The 18,236-nt window shown below is 44.0% G+C and overlaps 1 protein-coding gene across 1 annotated transcript in view; it reads right to left on the bottom strand.

The window, feature by feature from the left end:
• LOC138630082 (kelch-like protein 29) overlaps window positions 1–18,236 on the bottom strand; it is a 207,447-nt gene that overhangs the window by 12,770 nt on the left and 176,441 nt on the right. The window contains exon 13 of the mRNA XM_069714193.1: window positions 1,709–1,902. Coding sequence (XP_069570294.1) covers window positions 1,709–1,902 — 194 coding nt within the window. The remainder of the gene's footprint in view (window positions 1–1,708; window positions 1,903–18,236) is intronic.

Genomic DNA, 18,236 nt, shown 5'->3' on the forward strand with positions numbered 1-18,236 from the left:
GATTAGCTCACGGAATGGAAACAGCGAGCCCTCGCCAAAAGGTAACAAGCTCTGCCTCTCAGCACTTCTAAATCTCTTTAATTAACAAGTTATATCTTGTTTGTTTAATCCACACAAAAAGTAAGGCGTAAAAATTATAATTTGATACTTGAGATTATCTGCAGGGCTATTTCTTGCCCTGGATCGGTAACTTCCTCAAGTCCCTGCTGATTGCCTGGGAAGTGCTCTTAGCTTACAAGTAGTCTGGTACATAATCCCCCCCCAGTAAAACTCCACAACCAGCTTCTTATCTAACGTATCGAAAATACCGCTTTTACACAAGATTTTGAGGGTTAGGTTTACATTTCACACGCGTGTTGTTCAGGCCTTAATGTGAAACGGAAAGACTGGCAGACTGCATTCAAATCAACAGCAATCATCCCGACGCTGCACCTTTCAAGGATACTTATTGTGAAAGGACTTTTGCCTGCGGACGAGACGTTCACACCGGGAACACGTCCGGCTGCTCTTATGAATCGAGCACAGTTGTGCACCGCGTCGTTTTTCCTGCTGCCTCCGAGTCACGGCAGCTCGGTCCGTCTCAGCATTCCTTCTGGTCCTTCACGGGACCCCGGGGGGCTCGTGTGCGGTGAGTAACGGCAGAGGTTTGGCCAACAACATGTCAGAAGCCGCGGTCGGACCCACCTGTCATTTCACCGATGGTCTTCCCATTACCGTGACAGAAGCAGTGATGTGGGGAGAGGGGGGGAGGGGATCGTGGAAAAGAGCGAGAAGGATGACGGCGGTGACGAGGAGAAAACAACAGGAATGGAAAAGGTCATATCGCAACCACTGGATTTTCTGTCGCCACGGGCGAGGGTCAACGTCTTCATTGACGTAAACTCCACAATCACACACACAGAAGGTCTCCTTCTGTTTACATGGCGTCGTTGTATATTGTTTCTATCGGCCACGCAGACATAACACGCATTGATATAAACGTCGGTATTTCAAATTAACCGACGCGTCTAAATCGAATGGTCACGCTTGCGTATATTAATGGGATTCACTGTGTATGGAGTGTAAAAGACACTTGAAGTACTTCCACGTGTTTCGGTCTCACGCTGCAGGCAGATACTGAACATGTTGCCCTCACATGTCAAGAGGGGTGTTTATGGTTTCTCCAGGAGATGTCAAACGCATCATATGGAAGTGAAGGTGCTCAAGTGGGTAGAGTTGTGAGAAGACTGTTGCTAAGCAACCAGCCAACAATAATTGAGGCCCAAAGCCTCCTCGTTGCTCTCTGATGTGATAGCAAGATGTCAACGAGTAAAGTGACGCATGCATATAAATGGTTCCACTAATGCTGTGGCAGTTGGTGCCATCTTCAGCTTTGCTAATAAAAAGCTACTTTTAATATTGATGTTTTTTTTTTTTTTTTTTTATGATGTGCCAAAGGAACATAACTGGCTTTTTAATTCAAGAAAGAAATTCTGAAATCTCAAGGCATAAAGAGCAACAACAACAACAAAAAAGCCCACACATTTGGGAATAGCAAACCACAACATGGTACACAGCGGTTTAAAACAGAAGCAGCTCTGTCATAAGACAAAAGGTGATGATAACAATGGCAACGCGTCCCCCGAGGACATAACATCTCTTCGCTTTGTGTTGATGCTTGTGTGCGAAAATCGGTGACAAAAGCAGCGTGCCGTGTCACTTGTCTTACCTATCATGGGTGATTCGATGAAACTCCAGGTGTTGCTCTGCGGCACGTAGGACTGAAGGACGCCCGCCGAGCGCCCGGCCTCGTTCACACCTCCGAACACGTACACCTTCCCCCCGCACACCGTGGCTGCAGCCGAATGGACAGGTTTAGGAAGAGGAGAAACCGTCTCCCATTGGTTGGTGATGGTGTCGTACCTGGGCAGAGAAAAAAAAAACGTTTTTAGATGTTTTGGCTTTTAAATTTACCACGCAATTTTTTTTTTTTTTTATTTCAACCTTGGATGGTCTGGAGTTAAAAAACAGAGAAAAGAAATCCAGAGAAACAAGCGGACAAGCAGGTCCAAGTTCAGACTTGACCGATATTTAAAGTCATGACCCCACTTCCATTAAACGAGTCCACCATGGGGAGAATTACTTCAGAAAAGTCTAATGATTCATAAAGTACTCTGACACTCTGCAGTCTATCATCTCCACCCCACAACACACCAATAGTTTATAGAAACACTCTGATTTTAAACTTCCCACTGCTCTGAATTTGCTGTGAAACGCTCATTTTGGCTGCAGGGCTGACAGATATAATTAGCGCAATGCCTACACCACCAGGGAAGATGAAAAAGTCCAACCATTACGTACAATGACAGCAATTAAAGCAATTACACAAAACAACATATGTTGGGAGCTACAAGCCATTAGTCTCTAGAGTTGGGCTGTGTGTCAGCGCCGAGCTTTGGACCTTACTCACTGAGCCCTCTTTGGCAGAGACTTCAACGCCGAAGCCTAAAATTCAGTCGACCCAAACCGGCACTAACAGACGCAGCCAGATGAAAGGGCCCGACACAATGGACTGCATGAGAACAAGACACTGGCTTATGGAATCGTGCCCTTGTCAGAGGTTGAGAGTGTGCATTTTTATGTATATTTCTTAAATTTGCATTTGTTCTTGGAGTGCGTGCTGCACGGGTGTGTGTTCGGACACGTGTCTGTGTGTGTTTTTTTTTTTGACTGGCGGCTCCATTAGCGCAGTGTGTTAGCGGTGTAATCCCGTGTCCATGGGCCACTGATCAAAGGAGGCGCACCGACAGCCCTCCAGCTGGAGTAGGCCTCATTAAAAGAGCCGCAAACAGATCCAGGATCAGTGATTAAAACACGCATCCATTCAGACCAAAGCAACTCCTCTTAATCAAGGTTGTATCTTCGTTGTCAAAGAAAAACGCCTTTGTTTAAAAAAGGTGTAGCCAACATCGCCGCGGACATAAAACCTGACACTTGAAACACTCGAGGGACGCTTGAACAATGTTGACTCTTACATTCTTACTTGAAAGCGATTGTTGAATCAGATCCTTCCTCCGGGGTCAATGACCTTCATTAGGTGTCCGCTTCTTTCACTTGTTCAGACCAAGTGGTGACCCACCTTGATGTCAGCCATTGTTTTTCAAAGTGCTATTTTAAAGCAACAAGTCTGGTGTTTTGCTCATTGGCATCTTGTTCTTTTGGAGCCAGAAGTGACCACATTTGGATGAACTGGAGAGGAGCGAGGGGGGGGATAATGGATGAAAATCCGAGGGCACTGTGCCCCGCCCACCTGTACAGAAACCTGACTGCAGCCCAGACATGTCAATTAAACAAGCACCCAAAAACATACCTCTCTTTGAAGCCTAATATTGAATTCATTGTGGAGCTATTTTCAGATTTTGAAGACAACGTTCATTTTTATATACAGTCGAGAGTTCATACAACATACGGGTCAAAGACATGCACGCCTGGGAAGGTTCTCAGTGTACAGATGCTTTACTGCTGCACCTCCTGTGGCATTTGAAGTCAGGCTGAATTTAAACGACACCTGGAAACGCTCCGCGCAACCACCTTCCTGTGAGAAGTCCGTTAGATAAAGTGCGAGAGGAGATGGGCGAATTAGCCTTTGGGAATATTCTCTTAGGGGGTCTGATAACATTCTTGGCAACAGCTGCTGAGGGGACGGGTTTAAATCGGCTGTCAGTCTGAGGAAATGGCAACACAGGAGCCACTCTGGGAGAGGTGGACTCGAAATACTTGAGGGCCAATTAGCACTGTTTAAACATGGACACACACACACACACACACACACACACACACACACACACACACACACACACACACACACACACACACACACACACACACACACACACACACACACACACACACACACACACACACACACACACCAGCATCAGGTCGAGTTAACTGAGCCCTGCTGAGATAGAGGGACTTACACGTGTCTCATTCTCTGGCAGACGTAATTACCCCCCGGACTACATCGGGGGGAGGTTCGTAAATTTAAGGGTCAGACGCTGCTGAGTGAGGCTGATTACGGAATAGACAAAGTACCAACAGGACTGCAGCAAACAGCTGGTCATGATGAGAGAATACTCAATTCTGCACAAAAATACATCTTTTCATGGCCTACAACTTCACTATTATGGCTCACTTGTTGTGCAGTGGAACCAAGCGACTGGATGGTGAACAAAGTGGAGTATTTGGCCACTAATGAGCCAGATGCTTCCCTTGGGAGTTTTGTAACAAGAAAAACACCATTACAGCTTTAAACTTATCATAAAACATTTATACAACTATAGATTTTTACATTTAACACTGGGATAATCTAATCAATTGTACTCACGTGAGACTTCTTTTAAGAAGCAGATGGGGCATTCAAGGACGTGAATGTAAACACAGCGCAGGTACGATCAAGTCTAAAAGGGTCAGGACGTCTGATCAATAGGAACACGTGCAGGTCAGAAGAAACCAGCGTCTCTGATCGTCTCGCAAATCACATTCATTACACGTGTGATTCACCATCAAGCATTTAATACGAACCGTGACATGAGGACTGACACCCAAAAGACTCAAGAGTGGGTGTATGTTCTTCGATTATATCTCCAAGGCAGAGGAGACGGAGGAAGAAGAGAGACAAAAAAAAGAAAAAAAAGAAAAAAAGAAAACGGGAGAGACTGCGTTGATTGCAAAAACAAAGACTTGTAACTGTCCTTCTCTTTCCTCTGACGTTCTCCGTCAGACAGAAAAGGCATACAGAGCTTTTTCATTGTCACCAAGACACTGTAGGAGTTTATCCATCAACATGTTGAGCTGCATCGATTGCTCTTTTTTTTTTAAGTGTTTATACACAAAGACTGATCGCTACATGAAGCCATGTAATCGTCTGTAGCTCCTGACGGCTCGTTTCATCACGCAGGGACAATCATCTCGAAAATGCAGCTGCGGGGTTACAACAAAACAAACAATGCAGGATTGTGTTCTTTTATGCCAAGCGATAGACAGAAAGAAGGACTGATGGGAAGGGTGGAGTGAGCTGTGAATGAAAGAAAGAGGCCAGACTTTCAACTACATTTGGTTCTGTAGATGTCATCTGGATTAAAATAGAAAAAGAAAAAAAATTGCTTGCAGCACACACTGTGACTGACATGTCAACAAATCAGAGGTAGAGCTCAGAGTCAGCCAGGTGTAAGGCGACTCACACGGTGCGATTGTGTCGGTGCAAGGACACCAGCTACCGTTGCCGAGGCCTTTGTTCCCCCATGACCGCGCTGGATGAGGAGCATAATGTTTGATAGCAACAGGTGAGGTTGGACTCTTGCCGCGGAAAGCACGCCGTCGCACCTGCCGTGTTTGTTTATGTTGACGGCAGACGGATTTGCCGCTTCTCCACCTGCCTGCCTTGCTCTGCATAGTGCACATGAAGAATTAAATCCAACCTCAACCTGTCAGTCAGCAAACTATGGAGAAAGTACATACAGTAAATAACAGGTGTTGGAGGGAAAGGGTGGGAGGAAATCATCTTCATGCAAAACACATTTACTGGATGGTGGTGCAGCTCATTCAAAACACATCAGCAAGGTTGATACAACCCCAATTGTAGCATATCGATTGGTCCTCCTGTATTGTATATATCTAATCTATGTTTTAGAATAGATTGCAAGATTAAAATGACAAAATACTGAAATCAATAATGTAGTACCCAAACCTAGAGACACATTAGGAGCTACGCTCACCAGCCACTTTATTAGGTACACCTGTTCAACTGCTCGTTAACGCAAAAATCGAATCACCAATCACATGGCAGCAACTCAATGCATTTAGGCATGTAGACATGGTCAAGACGACCTGCTGAAGTTCAAACCGAGCATCGGAATGGGGAAGAAAGGTGATCTACTGGGACTTTCATGCACAACCATCTCTAGCTTTACAGAGAATGGGCCGAAAAAGAGAAAATATCCAGTGAGCGGCAGTTGTCTGGGCGAAGATGCCTTGTTGATGCCAGAGGAGAACGGCCAGACTGGTTCGAGATGATAAAAAGGCAACAGTAACTCAAAAAACCACTTGATACAACCGAGGTATGCAGAAGACCATCTATGAGCACGTGGAACCTTGAAGCAGATGAACTCCAGCAGCAGAAGACCACCGGGTGCCACTCCTCTAAGAACAGCAAACTGAGGCTACAATTCGCACGGGCTCACCAAGATTGGACAATGGAAGATTGGAAAAACGTCGCCCGGTCTAATGAGTCTCGTTTTCTGCTGTGACATTCAGATGGTCGGGTCAGAATTTGTCGTAAACAACATGAAAGCATGGATCCATCCTGCCTCATATCAACGGTTCAGGCTGGTGGTGGTGGTGTAATGGTGTGGGGATATTTTCTTGGCTCACTTTGGGCCCCCTTAGTACCAATTGAGCATCGTTTAAACACCACAGCTTACCCGAGTATGTTGCTGACCATGTCCATCCCTTTAGGACCACAGTGTACCCATCTACCCATCCATAACACGCCATGACACGCTCAAATCATGTCAAACTGGTTTCTTGAACATGACAATGAAATCACTGGACTCCAACGGCCTCCACATCTCAATCCAATAGAACATTTGGGATGTGGTGGAACGGGAGATTCGCATCATGGATGTGCAGCCGACAAATCTGCAGCAACTGCGTGATGCTATCATGTGAATGTGGACCAAAATCTCGGAGGAATGTTTCCAGCACCTTGTTGAATCTATGCTATGAAGAATTAAGGCAGTTCTGAAGGCAATAGGGGGTCCAACCCAGTACTAGCAAGGTGTACCTAATAAAGTGGCTGGTGAGTGTATATTTAAGGTTAAATGAAGTGCAAAAGTGGCAGTAAGTGGAATACAAATAAAATCCAAGCAAAAGGAAATTATGTAAAAATAGTAATGTGGAAAAACTGTATCCACCCCGGCATTGTATAGAGAAGAGTAATGCAGTGATGAAGATCAAACAATAGCAGGCTCCAACAGCACGGGTCCAAGGAGCAGGTCCTTCCTAGGTGGACTTAGTTGTCATGCGTCCTTGTTGCTGATTGGACAGGTCTTCCCCTTTTGTCTCTATATAGTCATTTCCACATGTATTGTTAATGCTGATGATGGGTTTTTTCAACAATAAAATGTTGCATATTGCTCTGCGAGTGCCGGTATTCTGATATTTTTTTAATTCTCGTCATAACCATGCACCCGTCTTGTTACCTGATTTGTGCGTACCAATTTGTACACAAGAATAAAATGACCCCTATAAAAACATAGGATTGATATTTTTTTCTCCTTATTTGACTGTAGTCCATCTGTTTTCTAACTTCCCTTCCATATCTGTGGCACCGTGCACCAAGCTCAGTCATTCTGACAGAAAAAGTTACAAAAATACTATAAGTAAGTAAGTAAATACTAATTACTTAACTAGTTTTTTACTAAACGTTACTCAAGCAGAAGTAAATAGAGCATTTAATGGGACCTAGTTTTGGAGGCGGATTAACAAACATTAGGTGTCCTTGTCAGGCTTTCCGATAGCAGGAAAGTGTTGCTGGGATTCACCAAAAATTAACTACAATGCTCATGTTCATCGAATTAAGTAACAGGTCTGCCAGTGCAAAAGTTACTCACTTATGTGTTCTTAATAGTGCTTGAAAAACACTGTAACTCTATGGTAGAGAAGAATGCAATACATCATACTTTACACGCAAAACAAAACTTGATCCTCAGATTAATTCATTGTTGATTTTGGTCTTTTTAAGGTTTTTGTTGACAAAAGGAACATCCCTCAGCATGTGCATTAAGTTTTAAGAACCTTCTTTGGATAGCTGGAAGATAAAAGTCATTCTAATCCATTCCTGCTGCTTATATAAAAAAGAACTGGAACATGCATCTGGACGTGGGCTTCACCAGCTAAGAATATGTTACTGATGACGTCATCGCGGGCGCATGCATGGATTTTGTTCCCTCTGGCCTCTCACTTTGTAACATTAGCTAGCAAAGATACATCTGAGTCACAGACCATAGAAATGGATGGATGCAGCAAAGCGTCAGCCGTAATGCAGCCTGCCATCGCATTTGCTCGGTGGCATTACACATCTAAAAGCCTTGTGTGTGTATGTTTGTGTAAATGTGTGTGTGTATGTATGTATGTATGTATGTATGTATGTATGTATGTATGTATGTGTGTGTGTGTGTGTGTGTGTGTGAGTGTGTCTCATCTTGTTTTCTTTAGATTATAGAACAGCTGCGATGGAGCGGCGTTAACAAGCTTTAGAAAAGGAGAATCTTTCAGTCAGTATGATATAATGTCATCCAGGAAATCATTCCAGTATAAAACGATGGCAGCATGTTGTTGCAGCGCATTGAATGAGTTGGTCTCAAAGAAAATGCTAATCTAGAAGTTGTTGTTGACCAATTTCTGCCTTCATGCTGACCACATACCCTCTCTATTTGTACTCCACACAGCACACACTGTAGACTAGCTGTCTCCAAACCCACAAATGATGCAATCTCGTCATCAAGACGGCGCCCGGGCATCACAGCCGATCCACCAATGTGATTAGCGGCAGGACAGTGGGGATGATGAACTACGCTTTTCTCCAGTCTCACACACGTGATAAACTATAATTGATAGGCTGCTAGTCACAGGGATACTGACATGTATCATTTCCCCTCAGATACAAACTATAGCATTAATAGATTGGGAAAAGAGGATGAGGAAGTAGATGGAGCAAGAAAAAAAAAAAATGCCTCTGAGACAACAAAACCACCTCAACACTGACACAAAAGATCCATTAAGAGGCAGAGGAGTGCATCATGCTGCAGTTACAGCCCCGCTGGAAAAGCATACAAACAGCGACTACTTAACAATAGCTACCGTATCCCCCGCACTTGCTGATAAAAGCCTTGGGATTTAAATGGGAGACGGTGCACGAACAGGAAAGACACACAACCTACATCCAGGTCCACAGCATGGTAACCTTTAAAAACTGAGTGCGTGTACTGGAATGCAATGGAAGTTTGTTTGGGGGGAGGGGGAGCAACGCATTCATCGCCTGCAGAGAGAAGCTGATGCTCTAGATTCTATCACGCAGCAACTCATGCCCTTAAGTTACAAATTCACATTAATCCCTGCAACACCCCAGCTATCTATCTCACGCACATGAACACTATCTCCCTGTCTCTCTTACATTCTCCTCCCGCTGCGCACGCACACGCGCACACACACACACACACACACGCGCGCTTCAATATGGTTTGCATAACGTGGTGTTTGCTGTGTCGGTAAATCCACCCGGTTTGTAAAGGAAAAACTGATTCCAGAAAGTGTCACGTTATGTAAGAAGAACCTACAATTTTGTTGGAATGACAGCTACATTACAATAAGTTTGATATGCTCTCAGCTGTTCCTCAACTTGTCCAGTACTTTGGATTTATGAACAAACATTAACAGCATTCTCAGCAGCCTCAGCTGTTTCCTTTTGCCTATAAGCACATGCAAATTATGAGTAAATGTTAGCATGCTAATATGCAAAAGTACGATGGTAAACAAGCAAACATTATAGCTGCTAAACATCAGCATGTGGATATTTCTTACATATAGCATGGTGACATGGGCGTTTAGCTCAAAGCGGGTGTCGTTAAACCCGCACACCTCACCATGCACACTTAGCATGTGGTGCCATGTTCAACAATAGTCTGATTGGGTTTCTATAATGCCGTGGGAACGGGCACAAGAACAGAGGAGGAGCACGTGAATGTGAGTGCATCAATCGCTCACAGCCGTCTGTTTCCTGTCAGAAGTAATGAACTGAGAGGTTGTGATTTGGCTCGAGGAAAACAGGGCTACTGTGTGAACCAGCTCCAGCCTGGAGGGCATTCAAAACAATTTGCACTCAGATATGAGCATCATTTGCCTGCATTAAAAAAAAAAAAAAAATCACGTTTGCCAAGAATGTTCATTTGCAGCAAAGGTGGAAGGGGGAGACCAGGAAAAGAGTAAAAGAATGTAAAATAAATAAAATGCTGTTGAAAATTAGCTGCTGAACTTTCATTTTACAGCAAATTGGCCCACTTGCACAGTACAGACGTGGACTGTGCAAATGAGCTGTTCTGACAAAGGAAAGGAAACTCGGATGTTGATTTGAAATCACTCATCTGTTATTTCCTGTTTCTTTGCATATTTGCCAGTATCTCATCCAAAACGCGTTACTCACACCTGGCCAAGATCCCTGTGTGGACAAACCAAGGAAATGTGTAATCAGAAGGAAGTGAGGAGGCCAAAAAAAAAAAAAAAGAGAGGAGAGAAAAATCAGAAAAAAATGGAGCGGTGGTTATGATTTTTTTGCATTAATGTGGTTTATCAAGTCAGTTGATAGCAACATGTAACAATGAACAGGAGCGAGAGAGTGGGTGTGAGAGGACAGAGTGAGAGTCTATCTGTGTTGTGTCAGCTGCCATCTGTGTGTCAGAGCACATCACAGAAGCTGTGAGGCCTGCGCCCACACCTCCAGCATCATTCTGCTGTCGGGCACCAACACTCACACATGTCTGCAAACCACCGCCGTCACTCTTCTCTGCTCAAACGTGCACTCTTCGCTTACATTTTACCTCTATTTGGACACATCCTCAATCCATAGAGTGTGTGGCCATAAAGGAACTCATTGTTTTTGGTCTACTGAAGCCTGCGGGTCAAATGTCAAACACTATGGTATGGCGTGAGACACTGAAGGGAAAAGCTCTTTTGAGATTTAGGGCTATTTCGCCTCAATAACATGTCTTCTTTCAGACCAGTGGAAAAAAAACAACTTCCAAAATACACATGTAGGTGTTTATTTAGTACACTTTGTGTATTTGCGTCTGTAAATTTCTTCTAAATTACAAAAAAACAGGCTTTGACTAATAAATTAACAAACCCTTCTACAAAAACTTTCAGAATATAGATGGGAATAAAACTTTGAAGTTTGGTGTATGTAAGTGCAACTGAAGTGGAAAAAAAAAAAATCCCTTTTGGAAAAATTGCCTTAATTTTACAATACATCTTTAAAGCCAGAAATCTCCAATTCAGTAGTGTTTACATGCACCTAAATTTCCAGTTTTAGTCCCATCTATATTCTGAAGGTTTTTACAGCGAGGTATTTTCATATCTCATTCATAGACTGATTTATGTAATATTTTTCTTCTTTTTCTTCTTTTCTTCACAGAAAATGGAATTATTTGTATGGTTGTTGACAGTTTTTTCTTATTTATGAAATGATAAAAAGAGATTTCAGAAAGAAATTCAATTGTAATATATTGACAAAATGAAAGAAGAATTTTTACCGTTGCTTTTTCTGATGTTTTTCTGATCGCAAATCACTGCAGCAAATGAGTCATTAGACGGTCATTTTCATTAAAAAAATTCAGAAAAGTTTTAATGAAAATAACCATTGTCCTAATACAAGTAATCAACTGGTTAAGTTCCATGGTTGTATCTGTTAGTTAGATTTTTTTTTCCCCCCTATTTACCTGTAGTGTTTTGCCTTAATGTCCTGTACTCAAAACTTAGTTATAACTGCACTGGAATGACCTCTTACAGTCTGAAGGCATCTGACTTATGATTATACTTATTATTAAAAAAAAAAAACCGCATGAATGATCCCAAAATGGGCCCAAAAATCAAGGTATGTTGGCTTTTTATATGAATAGTAAGATGATACAGTGATACTGTAGTATGTGGTTGGTAAGTATCATGTGCACTTCTCATTCTAGCCTGAGTTGTACCAAGATATATAGTTGGTTGAAGTAAAAGGTGTAGTATATTATATAGGAACCGTAATCATTGAGATGAACTAGAGCTGTTTATAAAATAACATTTAACATGCAATTTGACAGTTTATCCTGTTGTGTTTTGGATAGTCGGATGTCCTCGATGTGACAGGACGAACTCGCACAAAACTCATCTTTTGCTTCGCTACGTTTCTGAAAAGAAAGCTCTACGCAAATTGTCAGAGATGAAAACAAAAACGGCAGCTTTGTGACAACTAATTTGAACTCGTTTGTATGCACCTCTGTTCCCCGTGTTGATCTTCTCCGCATGTGACAGCTGTTTGTACCCGTGTTCTCTCTCCCCGGATTGCTAATCAATGTCTGATGCTGAAATCTCCTGAATCCTACCCTGAGGAGGAAGGGCCTCAGCGCAGCACAGAAATGCAAATGTTTGGGTATTTGCATCGTATAGGAAGCGCATCGTTTTGCCGACATGCCTCTAGCCTCATCAGGGGAACTGTGAAGCAGACATAACAGCAGCCCCTCTTAATTTCAGACAGGAATGACTCAAGTTGCACATTCCTGGGCTCGTTTTAGCAACTCAAAACCAAAACCTTCCAAATTAAAGCAGGAAAAATGCATTTCACTGTTGATTTAATTTTTGAAGATTAGGTGGCACTAATGCAGACATATGTTCGTGGGTACTTCCCAAGTTCTTCCCATTGCAACCTTTAAAACTGGTATGGACTTAAATAATGTGTACATATGTCATAAGAATTTCTATATAGCAAAGTCAAGTTAAAGAGGAAGTCACTGTAGCATGACCAACTAACCAAAAATAACAGTTTTAGGGTAACCCCTGTGACCCCTTAAATAGTCGACTTGCCACCTCTTGTTACAGATTATGTTAAATGGACTGCACTTTTTTTTTTTTTTTTTACATTTACAATGTGTTTTACAATATTTGTATCTCATTCACACTCACACAACGGTAGTGAAAGAGCTGCCATGAGGGGGAACTTGGGGTTGAGGGTGGAACCAGGGATTGCACCACCAAGAGCCACAGCTGTCCACTATGATCATAGTCTGGACATTAATTGTGAACTTTTAAATGTTTGTTTAATTTCAAGGCTTTTAGCGTGAGATGAATCCATCCACAAAAAAACACCAATATAAAACAAAAGACAGACAAATAAATACAATGTGATGCTACTTTAATCATCCTGTGACCTGTCAGCTTCATCTTCCCTTGGGTCTTGACCCTCATATTGGGAATCACCAATTTAACCTTTGACACACTTCCTCTTTCCTGACCTCCCAAATCACCCTGACGGGCAGCTGTTGTTTTAACCGTTATTTGCTCACGGTACACACAGCTGACAGATTGTGTATGATGACATCTGGGGATCTGATGGAGTCTTGCTCTCCGTATGGACAGTCTGGGAGTGTGCTCGTCTGACAGACTGAAGTCAAGGTCAGTCAAAAGACACACACACACACACAACACACACAACACACTCCACTGGCATCGCTGTAGGAGAGCACACACACAACTCATTAACGCTGATGGATTACAGCACATTTCAGGCTAGTAAGACAGACATACTTGTACACACCATGCATAAACTCACACACATGCGCGCGCGCGCGCGCACACACACACACACACACACACACACACACACGACTATGGCAGCACATACAAACACAGATGGACACAGACCTGCCACCTCAGTGTCACCTTCAGCTAATCCTTGTGAGACAGAGAGCAATCCATCCACTGGCCACACAGATTTACCCATAATCCTTGAAAATGAACTCATTCAGAGTACAAGTGTGTTTCCTCAACGCCCGAGCACACAATCTGTCAATTGTTGTACGTACACATACACTTCCTGTATGTAGATAACCTGCAGATATGCTGTACAACCCCCTCATGCAAACTTAAAAAGGCACCTTGAAAAACGATCAGGAGAAGTTAGAGAGCTGTGATAATGGCTAGTGTGTGCGCTCTTTTAGTGTCTGTACGTGTGTGCACGAGTGTGTGTGTGTGTGTGTGGCGACGCAGATTTAATTGGATGGGAATGTCACGTAGGACAGGGGACATGAGTGCTGCCGGTGGTGTAGGTCGTACACCAATTACTGCTCCGCACTCTTCAAAACTAGGAGATGGAAGACGGAGACCCCACTTCATTACCAAAGAAAGCCCCTGTGTTGATAGCAGCCAAGTAGGGCAGCACGGCGGGGCTGTGGGGGTGCTACTGCGGGTGTGTGTGTGTGTGTGTCGGGTTGTGGTGGGAGGGGGGGTTCAAATTAAAATTGACATCTAAATTGCTGGGGAGAAAGTGGCTGCAGCCAAAACTTGAGGTTTGATCGCCAAGTTGTTTTTTTCCCCTTAATTTTGAAATTGTGCCAGCTACAAAATGAGATTTGCTGCATCGACGTGGTTGGCTCGTACATAGTGAGATGAAATGACAACGAAAAAATTAATAATGTAGAGTGGGTTCAAGGGAAGGCTGAATGTAAGAATTCATTATGAATTGAATAAACGGAAAAACTATAAGCTTTTCAATTGATACATAAAGGAGTTGACTCAATATGAGTTTGGGCAACACGGGTGCTGATTGGAGGACATGAATAAAGCCTCCCAGTAACTGTGGCCTGTATTCAACAGCTCAAGTGGCAATTTTTCAGCTTCAAATATCACGGGAAAAGGTGTTATCAATACTGTACATTCAATTAAATTTTATTTATATAGCGCCAAATCACAACACAGGTTATTTCATGGCACTTAACACATTAAAGTCCTTACAGCAAGACTTTACAATATAATGTATGTATGTATATAATGTTCATCATCATCTTGTGTTGATGTGAGCGACATCGTTGGCTGCGCGCACACACACACACACACACACACACACACACACACACACACACACACACACACACACACACACACACACACACACACACACACACAGGACAAATCTATATATAACCACTAACCCTACCACCTCCAGTGTCGATCCCTCCGTGGGTGTCGGGGAGGTGCGACGTCTGGACGTTGTGATGGTTTTCCAGGGCTATGCTTTTTAAAGGTCAGTTGTTGCTTCCTCCTGAGTGGGAACAGCGAACTGACTGCCAACCCATTTGGCTGCATCTATCACATCCTAACCACTGATAATTAGCCCGCGATATTTGGCTGCATTCTGAGTGCATGGACGGCCGTCTGGGTGGACGTCTGATAAGGGAGAATAGAAGTGTTCAAGGGGAGTGGACTGTTTTAAGTGTGTGCGTGTCTTTAAGAGTGGAAAATGGAAGGTGACAGAAAAAAACAAAAGGGGGGAAAAAGGCACAGAAGCAGAAAAAAGGTGAGAGAAAAATGGCTCGCCTGTTGGTAAAGGCTGAAAATTGTCCAAAGTACCAGCCCATCGTTTATCAACGAGGCAGAAGCACATACAGCTTGTACTACTCATTACCTGCGGTCTCTGTCTGCCTCCCCCTAATACCATCCTCGGGCACACCTGCCACCGCTCGCCCATGTTTCTCTGCAACTGTCACGCACACACATGCACACACATGCACACACAAGCACACAAACACACACATACTCTCTATGCACCATCTACCCACACACACACACACTCTCTATGCACCATCTACCTCTATGTCTCCGAGACCCCAGTGCCCCATTAGAAGACAATGAAGAGGAGAAGATACTGTCTTTGCTCGAGCATGTCAGACAGATACGACATCGCCGGCCTCGCAGGCCCCAAATACACCCATCATCTTCCTGCCTACCTAATCACCACTGTGAAGACACAGAGGGAGCAGGAGAGGCTGGTGATTGTGGTTAAAAGAGGAAACCAGGAGGGAGGTGTGGAGACATACGAGGGCTTGATTTGGGACCATTCACTTTTCGCGAGAGCCTTAAAATCACTGGAAAATACAGCAGCTCCTCCATGAAGCTGGGAACTGACTGTACATACAGTACACAATATGACAGAGTTTCCTTACGTTTCTGGACCTCTTTTGGGGTCCTCTCCCAAGAATATTTTATTTTATATTTTCAACTTTTAACTATTTTTTAAATTTCACATCATTTTGTGACCCGTACTATTATCATATAACATTTTTCAAAAACTTGCAAAAGCTAGAGGCAGATAATAAGTTAACAACATCCAAAATATATTAAACTTGCTAAAGAAAAATCTAGTTATTTATGATGCTATTGACAATGAGTTTGCATTCATTCGACTAAGGTGGAGACCAAAACAGCTTGGATGCCTGACGCCTCAGAATCCAAAATAATATAAAACAGATATCGGGGCTAATCATCAACTGACTCATTGATTAATTTACTAACCGTTTAAGGACAAGTGGTAATGCAGTGTGCCCCGCAATGTCTCTTAGCAACAACATAACTTCGACAGAGATTGCTGCAGCCCTGGTGTTTATTGTGACCACACATTTGGATCACACAATGCCAGAAAGGTTCAACAGTTTTCTATTGTGTTGAAAAGAAATTAAGTAAAAATACATTCATGTTTCTAAAACTCCGCTGCAGGTTTGAAAAATGATTTGCGGTAATGTCACGTAAACAACAGGAAACAGAACTTGTAGTAAGTGAGCAATAACACAGAATAAGAAGATGGTGAGCAGCACAAAGAGAGACTCAAGAAGTGAAAATCAGCAGTGACATTTCAGAGGGGGTGGGGCTACCATGGTGGGGAGGAGGGTTCATTTTAGTGCGCGTGTGCGTGTGTGTGTGCGAGAGCATGAATGTGGGGTGAGGGAGGTGGTGGCTGGTGGAGGGTTGGAGAGTTGAACCGATGCCTTGACAGCGCAGTAGGGGCCAGCGCTGTGAAGTTGGTTAATCCCGAGGAGCGGGGATTAGCTCTGCAGGGGGGAACTGCCTCAGTAAGGGGGCTCTGGCAGCCTGTTGTCCCCGACCACGGTGCCATGCTGTGTGGCTGCACCTCTCCACCCCCGGCCCCTGCACCCCTTTCGTAAACTAGCCCGAGGCGCTCTCTGACCTAGTATGTAAAAACAGATTCACACAGTAACACACATGAACCTATAAAAGACACGCACAACAGCTCGTCAGTTCATTATGGCTATGGAGAGGCTGGAGGCCTGGGAGAGAAGAGTGAGGGCGTCTTCACATGAGCCCATTGGTTCCAGTGCAGAGCTCACAGGCCCACCTGGGGCTGCTGCATCTCCTCTCCCCTCTCATCTTCTCTCGTCGGCTCTGCAGCGTTCAATCCTTCCTGGCTCGCTCCTCTTGGCTCTCCTCTTCTCTTTTTTCTGACTGTTTCACTGCAGGGTCCTGAACACCTGGGGCTGCAGAGCTGCGGGGACTCTCTGCTGTTATTAGCATCATTGCCCTGCCGGTTATTTCCCCACCATCTCCAAAAGAGAGTGCTGTTGGGCAGAAAGCTGGAACGGACAAAGGAGGACCTTCATCTCCCAAGTCGTTGTGTGAGCACGCTGCCCGTGTGTTTACACGCAGTGTGTTTACATGCAGTGTGTTTACTATGCATCTGCATGCAGGGAGGTGGACGGCAGTATCTGAGTAGATTTCAATGGAGCGTACAGGTGGTGATCTCCTCTGTCTGGCTGCATGACAGCTTCTCTTCACTTGCAAGAACAAAAGAAGCCTGTCGGAGGGCCCGCGTTTCAGGCAGCTCCTGCCTCACCACAACAACTCAAAGAGCAGCTGAAGCCTCTTCCTTCAACGAGTGTGAGGCAAGGTCTCTCCCAGCCCTGTGGTGTCCTACAGACAGGGACTTTTCTCTGGGTGACTGGCAGCCCAGCGTGCTCACCGCCCGTGGACACTGAGTACTTAAGGACTTGTCAGTTCAGGGAGCAGCCCACAGAAGACTTCAACTGTGTTCAGCACGAGGTATGATGAAACCTCCTGCTGGAATCTCCATCACACTGCATGTTCTTGGTCATGCTTGACTTGGTGACATTTTCCCGGGAGCCATTCAGTACTCCTCTGCAGGGTCGCTGAGGCATTACAATCCGCCTCCTGCGTCAGGCGAAGACAACATTCTCAAACCGCTTCATTATGTTGGTCAAAAGTATTGTGGAAAAAGTGCTGGAAACTTGTGAAAAAGATGGAGGGAGGTTTTGTTAAGGACACGATAAAGGTAGTTGTTAAGTCAAAGCAAGGCTTCCCACTCTAGAGGAGCTCAACAACCTTCATGGAGGTAGGAAAACACAATCCTGACCCTCGCCGCTCAATTGACTGACGCCTAAATAATTATACACAGTAGTAAAGTGCAGGGATGCTCATACAACAACAACAACAAATGTTAATGAACCTGAAAAAATAAAGCGACGAACAATGGAGCTTTCACCAAGCATTTTACGGGCATGTATGCAATTTATAAGGTCGTTTTATTTTGAAAAGCCATTAAAAAGCCCCCTCTCTCCTTCAGATTTGTTTGCCAAACA

Source organism: Brachyistius frenatus, unplaced genomic scaffold (assembly GCF_029030835.1).
Source record: "Brachyistius frenatus isolate BFR_SWC_R1_liver_20210118 unplaced genomic scaffold, ASM2903083v1 Contig_128, whole genome shotgun sequence".
NCBI classification, from domain to species: Eukaryota; Metazoa; Chordata; class Actinopteri; family Embiotocidae; genus Brachyistius; species Brachyistius frenatus.